Source organism: Hyperolius riggenbachi, chromosome 5 (genome assembly GCF_040937935.1).
Source record: "Hyperolius riggenbachi isolate aHypRig1 chromosome 5, aHypRig1.pri, whole genome shotgun sequence".
Classification (NCBI taxonomy): domain Eukaryota; kingdom Metazoa; phylum Chordata; class Amphibia; order Anura; family Hyperoliidae; genus Hyperolius; species Hyperolius riggenbachi.
The window spans coordinates 250,983,755-251,001,799 of NC_090650.1; the positions used below are offsets into that span (position 1 = coordinate 250,983,755).

The 18,045-nt window shown below is 41.9% G+C and overlaps 2 protein-coding genes across 10 annotated transcripts in view; one reads left to right on the top strand and one right to left on the bottom strand.

The window, feature by feature from the left end:
• Positions 1 to 13,389, bottom strand: part of LOC137518648 (MARVEL domain-containing protein 3-like) — a 162,781-nt gene extending 149,392 nt beyond the window's left edge. For 4 of the 9 annotated variants that reach the window (XM_068236774.1, XM_068236765.1, XM_068236764.1 and 1 more), the window contains exon 1: positions 12,718 to 13,389. The gene's annotated coding sequence lies outside the window, so the exon portion shown is untranslated. Of the gene's footprint in view, positions 1 to 1,774; positions 1,858 to 12,717 lie in introns of those variants that run through there. The other 5 variants (XM_068236773.1, XM_068236771.1, XM_068236768.1 and 2 more) reach the window with 2 other exon arrangements.
• LOC137518650 (cytochrome c oxidase subunit 4 isoform 1, mitochondrial-like) overlaps positions 1 to 18,045 on the top strand; it is a 127,286-nt gene that overhangs the window by 35,603 nt on the left and 73,638 nt on the right. Inside the window, exon 2 of the mRNA XM_068236775.1 lies at positions 17,636 to 17,723. Within this exon, the coding sequence (XP_068092876.1) occupies positions 17,636 to 17,723 (88 nt within the window). The remainder of the gene's footprint in view (positions 1 to 17,635; positions 17,724 to 18,045) is intronic.

The window sequence follows — 18,045 nt, forward strand, 5'->3', positions numbered from 1 at the left end:
ATAGATAGATAGATAGATAGATAGATAGATAGAATCATTTTTTATGTTTATGATATTAATTATAACTATTTTTTCACCATGCACATAATAGTTTATTTAATGTGCAATCTAGCTTACTGTATATTAAACTAAGTTTCCAACTTTACATGTTTCCCTAGGTTCCATTAAAGCTAGCACACCTGCTCCAAGCTACAGTGCAGTTTATCCTACATCTGCTAATATTACATACGACCTTTTATTAAAAAATGTATTTTAGTTGTATGACATGCATACAAAGTTACACCGTCTGCTGTTGCTTTTCTATCTCTTTGTATTGGATGGTTGTTCTATTTGAACCTCTTGTACCTATAATCTGACTTTTTTTGGTGCATTTTAACAATTTGGGTTCATTCACACTGGGAGTGTAAATCGTGATCGCAATTGTGATTGTGATTGTGATTTTGCGGCACAAAATTTCAAGTTTTTAGCACGATTTGTGATTCTCGTTCAACAAGAATCACAACGCAATCGCTCCCAAAATGCTACATGCAGCAAGTTTGCAATTTATGCAAAATGCAAATGCTGCAGTAGGAATGAACCCAAAGGGATACATTAGTCACAGAGCTTTGCTGATCACCTGCGATCAGCAAAGCGTTAAAAAGCTCCCAAGTGTGAACCAGCCCTTACTGTCACCAAAATGCATTGCAATAATAATAATAAAAAACTTGGAGCATGAAAATGTTATTGTTTTGCAAGATTTTTAAATAGCTTTTTTTTTTCTATAAGTAAATCATGTATATGCAGAATATTTGCTGCAGATCTAAAACGATAATCCTGTCTGTTTTAATATATGATTGCAGTGATTCTGATCATAAACACAGATCTCTGCTGGTTCTTAGCTGGGATGAGGAAGTGAAGCTACGTGACTCTGTGCACAGCAGTTATGAGGCTTATTTGCAAGCAGACCCTCCCATACATTGCTTCTCTTGGAAAAAGGAGTCACATGACTTTAAAGCATGGGTGGCATAATGTGACATGGCAGCCTTGAGGCACTATAACTCATTCTAGTTGTGGGACCATAAACGTAATGAGGAAGACTAAAAGACTAATGATCTGTTAAAACTTTGCATACAGTGTGGTCATTGCGTCATAGATCTTTTTTATGAGAGAAACTATGCAATGAATTCCCACAAAGTAAAGTAAACATAGACCAGTGTTTCTCAGCTTTAATATGCTATCTTTTATTTCTAACAAATATGCACCAATTATTTCTTGGTGTGTGCTATTTATACTTGCCTATGAATGTTTCTCTTCATCTACAAATGAGTTCTGAAGCCCAAGGCAGATAGTATTGGAACCAATAAGCTTGGCACAATTTTGCTTTGTTTTGTTTTTGGTATTCAAGTTCTAATTAGTCAAGTGTTGCCCATCAGGGCTACGTTCCCACCCTAAATACACACTGATAAGTCTGCCTCTGCAAGAGTCCAGTGCGTGTACAGCAGCTATCGACCCCTCTTAACTGCTCACCTTATATATCACTTTGGACAGCCGAGAGCATTGCTCTACCCACTTACCTTGCCTGCCTTTTAACATCACAAATGCACCGCTATGCCCCTCCCCCCACCTTCCCATAGGAACAGAATATGTGGCTAGTCTGCAGGCTAGCAACATGTCTGTGCAGACTCACCTCTGCAATGTCATCCAAGGGATCGGGTGACATGCACAGACATGTACATGTGTATTAGGCTGAAAGGAGTTCCGAAGTGTACTAAGCATATGCTTTTTTTTTACTTACCTAGACGTCTCTGTGTCCCTCCCCACAGATGCAGTCTTCTCCAGCGTCCCTCTGTCAGGCTGTAATGCATCGTCGATTCCATCAGGTTGGCAGCTTCTCTCCAAACTTGGGGGTGCGCGCGCTGCCCGCGATTGCGCTTACGTCGCCGGTAGTGTTGTGCACATGCCCAATACAGCTAATTGAAAAGCAGAGGTTTTAGTTTGCAAAACAATGCACTAATTTGCCTAGTCACATATGCCACGCAGAGGTTCCTCTGTAAGTATGTGTCCTAACACTGGCCGCATAACATGCATTATAACCTGGGGGTGCTTGGGTTGGTGGAGCACCATTACTTACCTACAGGGGACCCATTCTGGATCCAGGGGCATAACAATCGCCCCCCTCAATGGATGCTGCCACGGGGAAGCCCGCGGCTCTGAGGGGCCCTATCAAAGTTTTGCTGGGGCCCCACAAACTGTAGTTACACCACTGCTTGGAACGATTTGATACCTTTGTCAGGGGCAAACCCAGGATTTTCAAGGAGGGGATTCCTGAAAGGTCTCGAAGGTGGCCACTAATGGTCTAATTTCTAGCGAAAAATCGTTCAAGCGATCAGAAATTCTGATCGGAAGTGAAATATTGTAATACATCGTTCACTACACCATCAACGAACCAATCTTTACTTCCTATCTATCACAACCAACAGAAAAATCCAAATTTTGGTTAGACGAAAATTCATTCGGACGACATTTTTTTCACTCGTTCATAATCGATTGTGTCCACCAATGGAGATTATTTACAACCAATCCAATCAGAATTTCTGATCGCTCTAATAATTTTTCACTAGAAATTGGACCGTTAGTGGCCACCTTCAGCCACGCACAATACAGTATAATAATATGGTAGGACATCATGCTGGGTACACACAATGCAATTTCCCGTCCCACTGACAGAATCTGACAATTATTTCCTAAATGTCTGATCTGCTCAGGACTGACAATGGGATCGATCAGGAGCAGTTTGGGTACAGATAATGAGAACAGTCAAAATTGTTAATGCAGGGGAAAGTGAAGCATTCACACAGCAGGGCACAGGGCTGTGCTCATATCTGACTCTGTTAAGTTCCCCAGAGCTGCTCCATGCTTTGTACACACGCTGCTGCTCTATTCTCTGTACACGCACTGCTGCTCTATGCTCTGTACACGCGCGGCTGCTCCATGCTCTGTACACACGCTGCTGCTACATCCAAAGTCAACTGTAGCTGGGAATGAAAGGGGGCAGTGCTGTGAGCTGCAGGATACCTGCAGATATTCTGGTGTCTCAAGTTGTGCCTGTCCTATGTTTGTCTGTCAATAAGCCATATATTGCTGCCAGTCATGCCCTTTGGTATCATACAAACACTTAAGGATTATATTATCCAGGGAGAAAAGATGTTGCCCCCAATGTAGCTGTTAATGGTCTGTGCGGAATACCTCTTAATCCTGTCAGAAGTACCAGTGAGAAATACACTTACCTGTGTTACCAGCTTATAGGCTAATCGCTAGAGGAAGGAAGTAACTACAGAAATCCTTTATTCTGTATAACTTTCATTCCATTCACTGAATGCTATGAAGACTATGATGTTTAATTTACATTTTACTAATTTATTTTGGTACCACTTGTGCCCATCATTGTTATGAACACTGTTTGCACTATTAAACTATTGTAAACTAGGAGAATGGAAATTTCCAATTGCTGCTGATTCAATTATGTAGCACAAAAGCTGGTTTGTTTTACAGTTCAACGATGCATTTTCTGTAAGACTAGCCTGCCTGTGGCCTCTGTAGCATATTTCCATATTTTAATTAGATGTTAAAGAGACACTGAAGCGAAAAAAAAATTATGATATTATGATTTGTATGTGTAGTACAGCTAAGAAATAAAACATTAAGATCAGATACATCAGTCTAATTGTTTCCATTACAGGAAGAGTTGAGAAACTCCAGTTGTTATCTCTATGCAAACAAGCCATTAAGCTCTCCGACTAAGTTAGTCGTGGAGAGGGCCGTTATCTGACTTTTATTATCTCAACTGTAAGTGAACTGTTTACTTTTTCTCTGCTAGAGGAGAGGTCATTACTTCACAGACTGCTCTGAAAGACTCATTTTGAATGCTGAGTGTTGTGTAATCTGCACATATTATAGAATAATGCAATGTTAGAAAAAACACTATATACCTGAAAATAAAAGTATGAGAATATTTTCTTTGCTGCTAATCTTCTAGTAATTATTCATAGTACACAACCAATTCACTATATCATATATTTTTTTCCGCTTCAGTGTCTCTTTAAACAATATTTATTCATGGAGTGTATTACCTACTTTGCTACAGAGTATAACGAAATACACATATTTAAAACACATCTTGAAAACCTTATTATTGGGCCCAATGATATATAGTTACATCTTGCACACAACCTTGATTACAATAGACCAGGCCTGACCCACCCATGACCCCAAGTGAGGCGTCTTCCTCAGGTGGCGAAAGTCTGGGGGTGGCACCCGCCTGGCCATGGGGGAGGGCCATGAGAACAGCTGGAGGGGGCAGCAGGGGCACAGCGGTGGGGAGAGTGATCAGACCCCCCCTCAGCTGGATCCCCATCCATGCTCCCCCTCCATATAGTACATCAGCGCGGCAGGGTGGGAGAAGAATTACCTATTCCTTCCGGGCAGCTACCTACACTGGGGGCAACTATACTGGCTACCTACACTGGGGGCAACTATACCTAGCTACCCTATTCAGGGGACACCTATACCTGGCTACCTACTTACCTATACTGAGGGTGAACATTTTTGGGTGCTATGCATTCAGTCCAAATCTGGGGGGGGGGGGGGGCTCCGGGATTCACATCCTCACAAGTTTGCCTCGGGCAGCAAAGAGTCTAGAACCGGCCCTGCAGTAGAGTCTCTGCCTTTGGTGCTGAGGCTGATGCGGGATATAGCAAGGAACAGTTAGGATTTCTATACCAGCAGGCCAGTCAACCTCCTGGTTTGCCAGTTTATCAGCAGAGATTCGTTGTAGTAAATTAAAGACACAGCTGGTGTAACATTACTGCATACTGTGCAGATTTACTATTGGTTTTAATTTGACAATCATTCTTCAGGTGCGTACATAATTAGTACGCCGTCATTGAGCTGGGCGTAGGTTGAGCTGAATGACGTCTCTCTTTGCTGCAGCTCAAATACCTGGCGGTGTTAAATACTATTCCCCATCTGAGTTGTACCAACTCGGAGGGGGGAATAATTTCACCCTTACGCGCCTAGATGCCGCTATACCATTACCGGTATGGTGGCGCTGAGCGTTGTGCGTCAAAACCACCTACTTCGCTTCAGTTGAAAGATGAAAAGCATCACTGACTAAAAATGTCCCAGCTTAAAGTGGACCTCTGCTGTAAAAATTCCAGAGCGAAAAAGAGCCAGAATGATATCTACTATGACTGTTTCCCCCTTTGTTTTTTACTCAGTGCAGTAACAACTGATGCTCAGGCATTGTTACAGCTCGGGGACGCAACATACGGTGGCTGGCACTGCACTTCTCTCTTCACCTCTCCTCTCTGAGATAAACTGGCTGAGTGGCACAGGAAGAAGTAGAGTACCCCCAGGTCACACTTTGAGGCACCTCCCACTCACAGATGACACAGTCTTAGCAGGCTTTGCAAAGGTACAAAGCTGCCATGGCAATTTGTCTGAAAGGGGTTGGGGCTTACTAACAACCTGGATTTTATGGCACAAGTAGTGTGTATTTAGACTTTCTTTCCTCCTACTCTGTTATCACTTCTGCTGCCTGTGCTGATTGTTTGGGTTTATCTTTACATCAGATGTCCACTTTAAGGAAATCTAATCATCCAAAATATGGGTCTGTAATTGTCTAAATGAATTGCTTACTTATATGGCTTCACCAAGATAGATTATCCATACTGATAATTCTCTTGAGTTTTGGGTTATCATCCTCTTCCCGCTGATGTAATGTTTATAAGGCTTTGCTCCCTTTCTCTGTGTGCAAAGTTTACATCTAACACATGACATAATTCCCCAAGATGACCAAAAGCTTCTGTGCTTTAACTAATAAAAGAATCTATTTTTTAGCAAAAGCATATGTTGGAACATATGGCACACTGCCAGATCTACCATCATGCGACCTGAGGTAATTCTTTCAGAGCGGCACTCCCTAGAGGCGGAAAACTGATAAAGGTCCCATAAAAATTGAGGGTTTAAAAAAACAACAACCCTGTCTGCTCTCTGTACTGTTGTTCTAATGACTCCATGTGCCCACCACACAGATAAGGAATTAAACAAACTTTGGAATTTGTACACTGTCCCTGCTCCCCAGGGATAATGACAAAAATCTGTCTCGGTCTGCAGCTATGTTCAGATGACTTCATGTACAAAGTTACAAGTAAAGGAGTAGATTTTGCAGACTATCCCTTTCAGCCAGCCCTCTGAAGACATTCCTTAGATGCATTCACACACAGGCTAGAGACCTTATGGTGTCTGATTATGGACACAGTGGAGAGGGTAAGAATAATTTGTATCACATGTCTGGAGATCAGAGTAATCGGATCTGCCTGGAATCGACAGGAAACATTAACAAATGTATGGGCACCTCCATAAATATAAACACCAGGAACTATCAGAAATTGTTAATTTGATTTATGGAAGTATCCTAAAATAAAGTCTTAAGAACAAGTACAGGGCAGGGGAAATAGGTACAGTAAGTGCTGATTAGTAGTCAGATACATCTAGATATTGCATGGTGTTAATGACTCAGCCAATTCAAAGAAAAACAATATTCTAAATCTAACTGAACTCCTTGCTTTCTCGTGCTAATTGATTCTTCTAGAAGCTTTGGTTACTAAACTGCTGTGAATGTGTAAACATCCTGGGATATCCTTTGGTTTTAAAACCGGTCGCTGTTTCTGACTTACTGTAACTTAGAGTCAGTCTTCACAATCCCCTCCCCCCCCCCCCCCCCCCCCCCACACACACACACTGAGCAGTAATGATGGAGAACAGGCATACTTGCCCACTGTAATGCCTGGCAGATCTCTTGGTTTCCTTCAGCCACTATACCCCAATCTAGTGCCGTAGCTCTAAACTCGGCCCACGGTCTTCACCTATAGAAAAGCTCCTGCTTGAACAGGACACTGAATATGTCTCCTGACTTCAGTTGCCCCCAGGTCTTAACATGCAAGGTATAGCGGCTGAGGCCAGTAAAACCAGAGTACCACCAGAGCAAGCAAGACTATGCAGCTGCGTGATATTAGGTAATAGAGCGGAATGCTCTTGTGGAGGAGATTACACAGATCACACCAGGAGCTATGAACAAGGGAGCAAGATTGCTCAGAGCGTCCGCAGCTCTGAGCTTCCGATAGCCGCCACAATAAACAAGACACAATGGTTGCTCAGTGGGACCACAGCACAGAGCAGCTGATGTCCACCACACTGAGTAACAAGGACAGACAACAGACAGACAGACGGAATGCTTGTTAATCTAATCACTGCCCCAGCGATAGCAAACATCCACACTGGCACGGACAAGACAAACAAGTAAGAGCGTAACTAATAGCAACCGCTGCTATAATCCCATCCACAGGAACAGGACCAGCAGGAACAGACAGGATTGTTTGCCAATCTAATTGCTGCCCCAGCAATAGCAAACATTCACACAGGTTCAGACAAGACAAACAGGAAGGAACGTAACTAATAGCAACCACAGTTATTGTTCTGTTTCGAATTCCCGCTTCATGTGTGAGGCATACTCCAGAAGACCCAGTCTGTATAGCAGTACAACTCCACACTGATTTGGAAACCTCCACAGGCAGTTTACTCGATGAAATAATGACTCCAAGTATAATCTGTAGTATCTTTACTTGCGTTGAAAGCATACAAAGATGTTTTTTAGAGCATATTCATAGTTAAAAATATGATGCGACTACAAGCACAGCAGGATCTCCTCACTAACTGAACTCAACTGTTGCAGAAACATCTAGACAAGGCTGTTGAGCAGGGAGTTACAGTTGGGAAATGCTAAATAACTAAATCTTGCAGGGGGACTGGAATATACTATTACAAAGAATATAAATAATGTTAAATAACATTAAAAGAGGCTGTTGTGACAGCACACTCCCCGCTTGGTATCGGTAGATACCACTATATATAATACAATTTAACATTGAAAACTATAAGTATAATTAAGACTTGTAGAGAAGAGAGAAAACATAAAACATAAACATTAATTCTTGAATGCAGATCTTTGAAGAATCTTCCATCACTGGAGAAAGGATGTAACTCAGTAGACCCGAAAGCATATCAGGCTGTTCCCTTGGATCGAGTAGATAAGACATCTTCATTTGAAGGCAAGAGTAAGACTGTCTCCGTGATGGGTCTAAACAAAGTCTTAACACTACCATTTCTTGCTGTCTTCACTTTCACCTTGCGAACCTTTCCATCATCGCTAGTGATTGCCTTTATAAAGTGATCATTCATATCGGGTTTGTTCTGCAGAATTTTTTTAAGTGAAGTTAGCCTAGAAATAACTTGTTTCTTGTTATTTGGAAGCCTAATTCTTGGTGAACGAAACGGTAAAGGAGCTACCCAACTGTTAGTTTCATCCTTGAAGAATTCATTATTCAAGATGTTTATGAACTCTTTATCCTCAATGGAAGGAACTGTCTTATTGTCATCACGAGTTATTTGGAATATAGTGTCACCAAAGTCTTGATGAGAACTGTTCTTACAACTGATTTGCTTTTGTAGATCGCATGAAGTCTTTAAACTGAAACTCTCCTGAACTTGAAAGTTAAAAGGATGTTTAACCTGCTGGGCGGTCTGGACGAGCACAGCTCGTCCAGTACCGCCGGAGGCTGCCGCTCAGGCCCTGCTGGGCCGATTTGGCTGAAATAAAAAGCAGCACACGCAGCCGGCACTTTGCCAGCCGCGTGTGCTGCCTGATCGCCGCCGCTCTGCGGCGATTCGCCGCGAGCAGCGGCGAAAGAGGGCCCCCCTAGCCGCCTGAGCCCTGCGCAGCCGGAACAAAAAGTTCCGGCCAGCGCTAAGGGCTGGATCGGAGGCGGCTGACGTCACGACGTCGGCTGACGTCGATGACGTCACTCCGCTCGTCGCTATGGCGACGATATAAGCAAAACAAGGAAGGCCGCTCATTGCGGCCTTCCTTGTTTATTCTGGGCGCCGGAGGCGATCGGAAGATCGCCTCCGGAGCGCCCTCTAGTGGGCTTTCATGCAGCCAACTTTCAGTTGGCTGCATGAAATAGTTTTTTTTTTATTAAAAAAAAACCCTCCCGCAGCCTGCCTGGCGATCTTAATAGAACGCCAGGCAGGTTAAGTGAATGAAAGGTGCATTCAGATTCTCTGATGTTGGTCTTGCATGAGAACACATCATAAGACTCTTGAAATGTATTTAAGCAAACATCTCCTATTATGACCCATCCAAAATCTAATTTCTGTGCATAAGGGGCATCATTTGGTCCATTGCATTGTTGTCGCACCTTATGGACTCTTGGGATATCTCTGCCTAAAAGAAGGAGAATCTTTGCATCATCATCAAGCGGTGGAATGTAACTGGCTATGTGTTTCATATGAGGATGATAAAGAGCCGCTTCTGGTGTAGGGATCTCTTCTCGATTGTTTGGCAACTGATCACATTCGATAAGTGTTGGAAGTGAAAATTCTGTGTTTCCATACTCAGATGCTACCACAAAACCATGTGCTCTTCTTCCAGATATCTTAACCAGGCCTGAGCAAGTTCGTAAAGTATAGGGCCAGGTTTCTCCTTGAATATTGAACACGTTGAAGAATTCTGGACTTGCTAATGAACGATTGCTCTGGTCGTCAAGGATAGCATACATCTTCACTGCGCTCTGTGGTCGTCCTTCTGGATATACCTTGACCAGACATATTTTACTGCATGACTTTCTGTGGAATCCTTCTTCACATACCTCAGTACATTTTGTGGATACAGATGCTGTCATTTCCTCAGTACTCTCCCCGCCATAACTTGGTGTGGTCTTTGAGGCTTGAGCAGTTTGAAGCACTTCTTTGGGAGAACTAGGATGATAAGCCGTTATGTGTTTATCACTGTTGCAGTCAAAACATTTGACAGGAACTTTACAGTCTTTAGCAAAGTGGTCTGTAGATGCACAACATCTATAACAAATATCGTGTTCTCTGAGGAAAGACTTGCGCTCTTCAAAGGGCATTTGTTTAAACACACGACAATTTCTAAGAGGGTGTGGCTTGTTATGAATAGAACATTGATACCTAGGATCATTTTCCTTGACTTGCTGTGGTTTAAAATCAGAGTCTTGAGAACTTGAGAAGATTCCAGTATTCTTGACATAGATAGAGTTCCGTGAGTCCTTAAACTTGCCTTGAGTATCGCAATTTAAAGGTGTTGAAGGAAGAACTGTAGTATCAAAAAATAAAAAGCTTGGGTCATTCTTTACAGTAGCTATGTCTCTAATGAATTTGGAGAAAAAAGAAAAAGGTGGAAAGGATACTTTATATTCCTGTTTATATTTAGATCCTTTCTTTGCCCATTCACTCTGAATATTCGGTGGCAACTTCTGTACAATTGGGTTTACACCATGAGCTGTATCCAAGTAGACAAGACCTGGAAGGTGTGGGTCTGCCTTGGCTCTTTCTACTTCAAGAAGAAGGTCGCTTAATTCTTGAAACTTGTGGTTGTCCTTGTTAGACAGTTTTGGGAAGTTTCGAAGTCTTTTGAATAAGGCAAGCTCAATAGCTTCAGAACATCCATAAACTCTCTCTAATCTCTCCCAAACTATGTTAAGACCCGTTGCTGGATCATCGCAATGAACAGATTTCAGTCTTTTAACTTGTTCTGATGACTGCGGTCCCAACCATTTGATAAGTAGATCAAGTTCTCCTATAGGTTCAATCTCCAGGTTCTGGATTATAGTCTTGAATGTAGCTCGCCAACCTCTGTAGTTTTCTGGTTGATCATCAAATTTCGTTAGTCCAGAGTTGAGAAGCTCTCGGCGAATCATATACTTGCCAACTTCTTCAATTTCAGACTTTTCTGATTTTATTTCTGTACGTGGAAATGCGTCACCACTGCAGACAGTATGTGGCTTGTGCTGTTCCAGTGGTGATGTAGAGAATGGAGATGCAGATGCGTTTACTCCAGGCGAGGGTTTGATCTGTGTGATGTTTGGAGCATGGGAGCTTGAAAAAGACTGTGTTATGAGATTCATGGGATTTGTTCCAATTGGTTGTGATATTTCTTTGTGATTATATCTTGCTGAGGTCTGACAAGGTGTATAGATTTGTTCTCTTGGACTTGTAGTGTTGGACAGCATAGCAGAATCCTTCAAAGGTACAGTGTTAAGCTGAGATTCATGTTTTAATGGTATGCATTCTGGCTGCTTACTTGCTGAACAGGTAGGTGTAGAGACTTCAGCTGTATGCAGGGGAGTATATCCATTGTTCTGGTTCATAACAAATTGCAAAGTTCGTTTAGCAGGATCGTCAGCAGACTTTAGGCTAGGGTAATTAATTCCTTCTTCCTCTTCCACAGCTTGTTCGAAGACCTTTAACCTTGCTAGAGCTGCTGCTTCTTCTCTTTTCTTTTGCAGAAGTTCTAACTGGGCCTCTGTCTCTGCCTGTACACGTGTTGCTTCAGCCTGTGCTTCTGCCTGCACACGTGTTGCTTCTGCCTGTGCTTCTGCCTGCACACGTGTTGCTTCTGCCTGCACACGTGTTGCTTCTGCCTGTGCTTCTGCCTGCACACGTGTTGCTTCTGCCTGTGCTTCCGCCTGTTTGCGTGCTGCGTCCGCCTGTTTGCGTGCTGCGTCCGCTTTAAGAGTCGATTCTTGTTCAAAGCAATAAGATTGTGCTTTCGCAGCCTCTGCTTCTGCACGGGCTTTGACTAACTGAATGCTTAATGATGACCTCTGGGAGAGTGACTGCAGCGATTTGCATGATCTAGTAAATCTGTGAGAGGTTGCTTGCACTGACAGTTTTTTTGAGTGTCTAGAAGAAATAGAGGTACAGGATGTAGTTTCGATCAAATTTGCTATCCTATTCTCTAACTGTAACTTTGCTTCCATAAACGTAACATGTCTCTGTTGATCAGCGGTGGTAAAGTCATTCAACTCTTTTGACGCTTGTTCTGTACTAACTTGCGATAGAAAGGAAGAATATTTTTCAGAGAGTTTCCTGTAATTTTCATATGTCTTCTTAAGTCTTGTAAGTGCATTGTTTAATTGCTCTCCATTACTGCCAGTCTTCTCAATATCAGATATGTGTTGCAGCGTTTTTATCCACAATTCAGACAGACTATGAAACATTCCTTCACTTTCTGCTTCATACCTCTCTCTTGCCTTTAGAGAAAGATGTATTGACCGCCTTGGTCTCTCAGGTAGTACAACATGTTTATCTGAATCATCTTGACCGAGCATTAATTCATCTTCCATGTTAATAGAATGCGCAGAAATAGACATGCTCTATGGTTGCAGATATGATGCTTATGAATCTTATCACTGGGTGATTTTTTTTTTTTTTTTAAACTTAAAGAGAAACTCCGACCAAGAATTGAACTTTATCCCAATCAGTAGCTGATACCCACTTTTACATGAAAAATATAATGATTTTCACAAACAGACCATCAGGGGGCGCTGTATGACTGATTTTGTGCTGAAACCCCTCCCACAAGAGGCTCTGGTACCGTACGGTACTCTGGGCAAATTGCCACAATGTAACAATGACACACACAGGAAATGGCTGTTTATAGCTGTCTGTTAAAGCCAGAACAGCTACATAATCTGCCCACAGTAACAATGTCACCATGTAATACATGTCAGAATGTGAATCTGGGAGAGGAAAGATTTTACAATGAGCAAACTCTGACTAAATCATGTATACATAATTATTGTAAAAATTAAGCACCTTTTTATATTAAATTATTTTCACTGGAGTTCCTCTTTAATAGCGATAGTCCCAAACAGAAGAAATGTACAATTTCTGAAGCAGTCTGTACTCACTGTATTCACTGTAGGAAGGCAGACAGGCAATTCTTGTACTTTTTTGCTGAACGTCTATTTACTCTTTGTAGACTTGTGTTTGAGGTGTAGCTAGGTAATCCTTTATCGTATTGCAGATCAGTCCTTTACTGATGAGATGACAGGAAATCCCATTACCTTCTTGCAGATATCATATTTTTACTGTTCTGTTTCGAATTCCCGCTTTATGTGTGAGGCATACTCCAGAAGACCCAGTCTGTATAGCAGTACAACTCCACACTGATTTGGAAACCTCCACAGGCAGTTTACTCGATGAAATAATGACTCCAAGTATAATCTGTAGTATCTTTACTTGCGTTGAAAGCATACAAAGATGTTTTTTAGAGCATATTCATAGTTAAAAATATGATGCGACTACAAGCACAGCAGGATCTCCTCACTAACTGAACTCAACTGTTGCAGAAACATCTAGACAAGGCTGTTGAGCAGGGAGTTACAGTTGGGAAATGCTAAATAACTAAATCTTGCAGGGGGACTGGAATATACTATTACAAAGAATATAAATAATGTTAAATAACATTAAAAGAGGCTGTTGTGACAGCACAGTTATAGTTACGTCCACATGAACAAAACTAGCAGGAATACTACCAGTCACCAACGTGGTGAAGGCAGTCTCCAAACTATTAGGATAGGAAGACCTCACTGTACCCCCGCGGGTGCAGTGAACGTCTAAGCTAGCAAAGCAAGGTAATGCAATACATTTCAAACTTCACATAAGGAACCCAGCAGTCAACTAAGACAAAGCTGAACGCTATGACCGGCCCAGTGCACACCAAAAATCTCTAGCAGATCTGCAAAACGCTAGAGGTTTTTGAAGCAGATTTCTGAGCCATTCTAGGCATGTTTAGAGACGTTTTCTAAACATGCCTAGCGTTTTTTGGAGCGTTTTTGTGTAGCAGATTACAAATATTGTTACAGTGAAGCTGTTACTGAACAGCTAATGCAACAAAAACACCTGGAAAACAGCTCTGATCTAGCGTTTTTCAGAGCAGTTTGAGCTTTTCCTATACTTTACATTGAGGCAGAAACGCATCTGCAAACCGCAAAAGTGCTGCAGGACCCACGTTTGCTGTTTGCTAAAAACCTCAAACCTCTGGTGTGCACCATCCCATTGAAATACATTAGCCAAGCGTTTTCACAGGCGGAAGCGGTTTGCGGAACGCTTCAAAAACTGCTCTGTGTGCACCAGGCCAGTGTGAGAGGAAGAGCAGACTTTTCTATGGACATCAGCCAATGAGAGCAGACATGCAAATTCCCACACAGCTGAATGGTAATCACTCAATCCTTCGTCAGGCTGATTGAAGGCTACAAGCTGCCTGTGAATGGAAAGGACTCTCATTACAAATGCATGCCATATTATGCAACAACATGCATGTAGGAAATTCAGAGCTGTCTGGCTGCAGTTCAACTGCAGTAAGCCATAGGTGGATTTATGACAACATCCTGAGCTGCTCTGAACTGCAGAGTGATTGCAGATGGCAATGAGACTTATTGCAAATGCAATAAAAACCAAGCAACCGAATGCAAGCAGAGAAATCAAAACTGCTCAGTTGCAGCTCCACTGCATCCGACAGGACATGCTACAGGAAGGATCCTTACACCCACTTAACTCCACTGATGGCCAGGAGTGGTGACTGCACTTTGGTTGGAGTATTTTTTTTATCTATAATGCTCACCGACACCAGTGATGATACGTGGGGGCAATTGTTGCAGTTTATATATGGGGTAATTGCTGTGTGTCATATGTGGGGTAATTATTGCATTTCAAATGTGTGAGGGCAGGATGGGGGGTCCTCACAATGTTTGCTTCAGGCAGCAAAAAGTCTAGAACCGGCACTGAAATGGCGTTATAAAAGCAGCTTAACCCTCCTGGCGGTATGAAAAATTCCGCCAGGAGGCAGCGCGGCAGGTTTTTTTTTTTTTTAAATCATGTAGCGAGCCCGGGGCTCGCTACATGATAGCCGCTGCTCAGCGACATCCCCCCGCCCGCTTCGATCATGAAATCCCGTTCAAAGAACGAGATTTCCTGGAGGGCTTACCCCATCCCGGCGACGGGGCGGGATGACGTCACCAACGTCAGCGACGTCGTGACGTCATTGGGAGTCCCGATCCACCCCTCGGCGCTCCCTGGCACTGATTGGCCAGGCAGCGCACGGGGTCTGGGGGGGGCCTGCGCGCCACAACGGATAGCGGCGATCGGGCGCGGGGGGGCGGCGGCGATCAGTGTGCTGGCGCAGCTAGCAAAGTGCTAGCTGCGTCCAGCAAAAAAAAAATTAAGAAAATCGGCCGAGCAGGGCCGGAGAAAACCTCCTGCGCGGCTTACCGCCAGGAAGGTTAATACAGAGACAGGTGTGCAAGCTGTGTCACCAAGGTTTTGTTTGAGCAGTAAACATAAGTGACAGGAGACTTCATCAAAAATGCAATTAAAACTGAAATCACATGGTGATTATCAGCTACAAGTTAATATTTAAAAGTACACAACATATTGAATATCAGGTTTAGTGAAAAGCTTTACAATCAAGCTATTATATAACCCACGAGGAATGTATAATATGCAGTCATGAAGATAACAAGGCCCGTGGCTAAAGCTTAAACAGACTATGCACTTGCACCTTGCCATTGTGATCATTTTGTGAATGTGTCTCAGGAAATCCGCAAACTATACAAATTGTCATTTGCTAATAATCATATGTGTTAAAACTAGAACAAAATTTGCTAGCAGCTAAAGCTATCTCAACATACAAACACCTATATAGGGCTAGTTTGCAGTGCTCAGTTGCGTTGCAAAATAATTCTATATGCCTGTTCACAGTACTACATTGTTACTGATAGAGTTATTCTCACTTGCTGCATGCAGGCTCTGTATTAAAGAGAAACCGTGACCAAGAATTGAACTTCATCCCAATCAGTAGCTGATATCCCTTTTTACATGAGAAATATATTCCTTTTCACAAACGGATCATCAGGGGGCTCTGTATGGCTGATATTGTGGTGAAACCCCTCCCACAAGAAACTCTGAGGACCATGGTCCTGGCAGTTTCCTGTCTGTGAACCTTGTTGCATTGTGGGAAATAGATGTTTACAGCTGGGTCTAACTGCCAAAAAAGCAAGCAGCAGCTACATCACTTGCCAGCAGTAAAAATGTCACCATTTAATAAATGTCAGAATGTAAATCAGGGATTTCAAAGATTTTACAATGGGCAAACACTGACTAAATCATTTATACATAATTATTGTAAAAATTAAAAAAAAAATGTATTACATTATTTTCACTGGAGTTCCTCTTTAAAGACTATAGCCAGTCTCCATTGCAGTTCACAGTCATTATAATGTGTTTGTTATGCAACTGACCACTGTGAATCCAGCCTGAGGCTGAATTCACAGTGGTCAGTTGCATAACGCATGCGTTAAAATGTGTGTAAACTACAATTGAGACTGGACATAGACTTTAATGCAAAGCCTGCATGCAGCGAGTTAGAATAATGCAATCCATTACTGTGAACAGGCCCATAGAATTATATGGGCAGCAAGTTGACACAACTGAGCACTGTGAACCTAGCTTAAAGGTGGCCACACACCATACAATTTTTTAAATATCTGTTCAATTCAAGAATAGCGATCAATTTTTTCTGACTGATTGTAACAATTAAAAAAATCTGACCAATGTACCACACACCTATGTTAAATTTTCCCCCAATCATGAATAAAATAATTGAAAGATCAGAAAAAACATTGATTGGAACTGTAAATCAAGTAATTGACAATCCATCACACACCATGCAATTCTTGATGAAGTTGGTTTGAAATTTCCAACATGTCCAATCTCCAAAAATCGAAAAAAAACCTGGAAATCCGATCGGATTTCTCAATCAAAAACAAAGAAAAGCTTTCGATTTTTTTCGGACGACTGATCGTAATTATCGAGGTGGTGAAAAATTGGATCTTTTAATTGTATGGTGTGTGGCCACCTTTAGAATAATGATAAATAAATGCATTTTTTCATTCGACTGAAAAGTCAGATCGGATTTCCCGGTTTTTCGATTTTTATCGATCCGGATTGCTGGAAATTTATCTTAAATTTTTCTAAAGATTGTATGGTGTGTGTTAGATTGTCAATTTATTAATGTACACACCCTAGCATTTTTCTCAGAGCTTCCAATCATTTTTATCATAATTGAGGAAAAATTGAACATATTTGTGTGGTACATTTGTCAGATTTATGAAATGTTACGATCAGTCAGAAAAAATGATTGCAACTCTTGAATTGAACAGATATTGAAAAAATTGTATGGTGTGTATCCACCTTAACTGGTGTTATTCTTTGGATGTTGTTGAATTAATTGATATTGTTATACATTTATACAACAGGCGGCACTGATGGGCCTTTCTTTTCTCCTCTTTGAATGTATTACGTTCTTTATGGCATAGCACATGTTGTAGTGATTTGATTGGTGCAGGACATTTTCTGAGTTTGAATTTTAAAGCAGGTAAGTTATGGACAATGCAACGCATAATTCGTATGTTTTATATAGCTTCAGGTCTACCTATAGAAATGGTGATTGCAGGGTGCCTGGGCCTGCCTGGGCACCCAGAGCCCCCCTCTCTGCACGTGCCTGCACGGGTGATTAAAGGTACCAACAGCATCCACTGTGCCTCACTCCTTCCTTCCATCCTAATCGCTCACAGAAAAGTCTGAGACATTTATAGCCCTGTCAATAGTTTAAGTACTTCAAACTACTAACTACTAGTGTTTATTTACTGGCAATCTGTTATTCTTTTTCTAGATGCTTGTTAAAGTTGCAAGTGCCATTCGTAGTTCAAGACCCATTCTATGGCGGGGCTTCTCCACAAGTAGTTATTTGTCAGCACATGGTGAGTTAAAGCATTTCTTGTTAGCTTACTTCAGTTCATACAGCTTGTTCTATTACAGTATCTCACACAAGTGAATACACCTCTCACATTTTTGTAAATATAGATATGACACTTTCCATTGTAATATATTCAGTGTAGGGGTTGTTGTAACAGTGTAAATTTGCTGCCTCATCAAAATAACTCAACACACAGCCATTAATGTCTAAACTGCTGACGTCAAAAGTGAGTACAAAAAGTGAAGAATGTCAAAATTGTGACCACCATATTTGGCATGAGTTAACTTGAGCTTCACAGGTTGCCATTGGAATCCTCTTCCATGAGA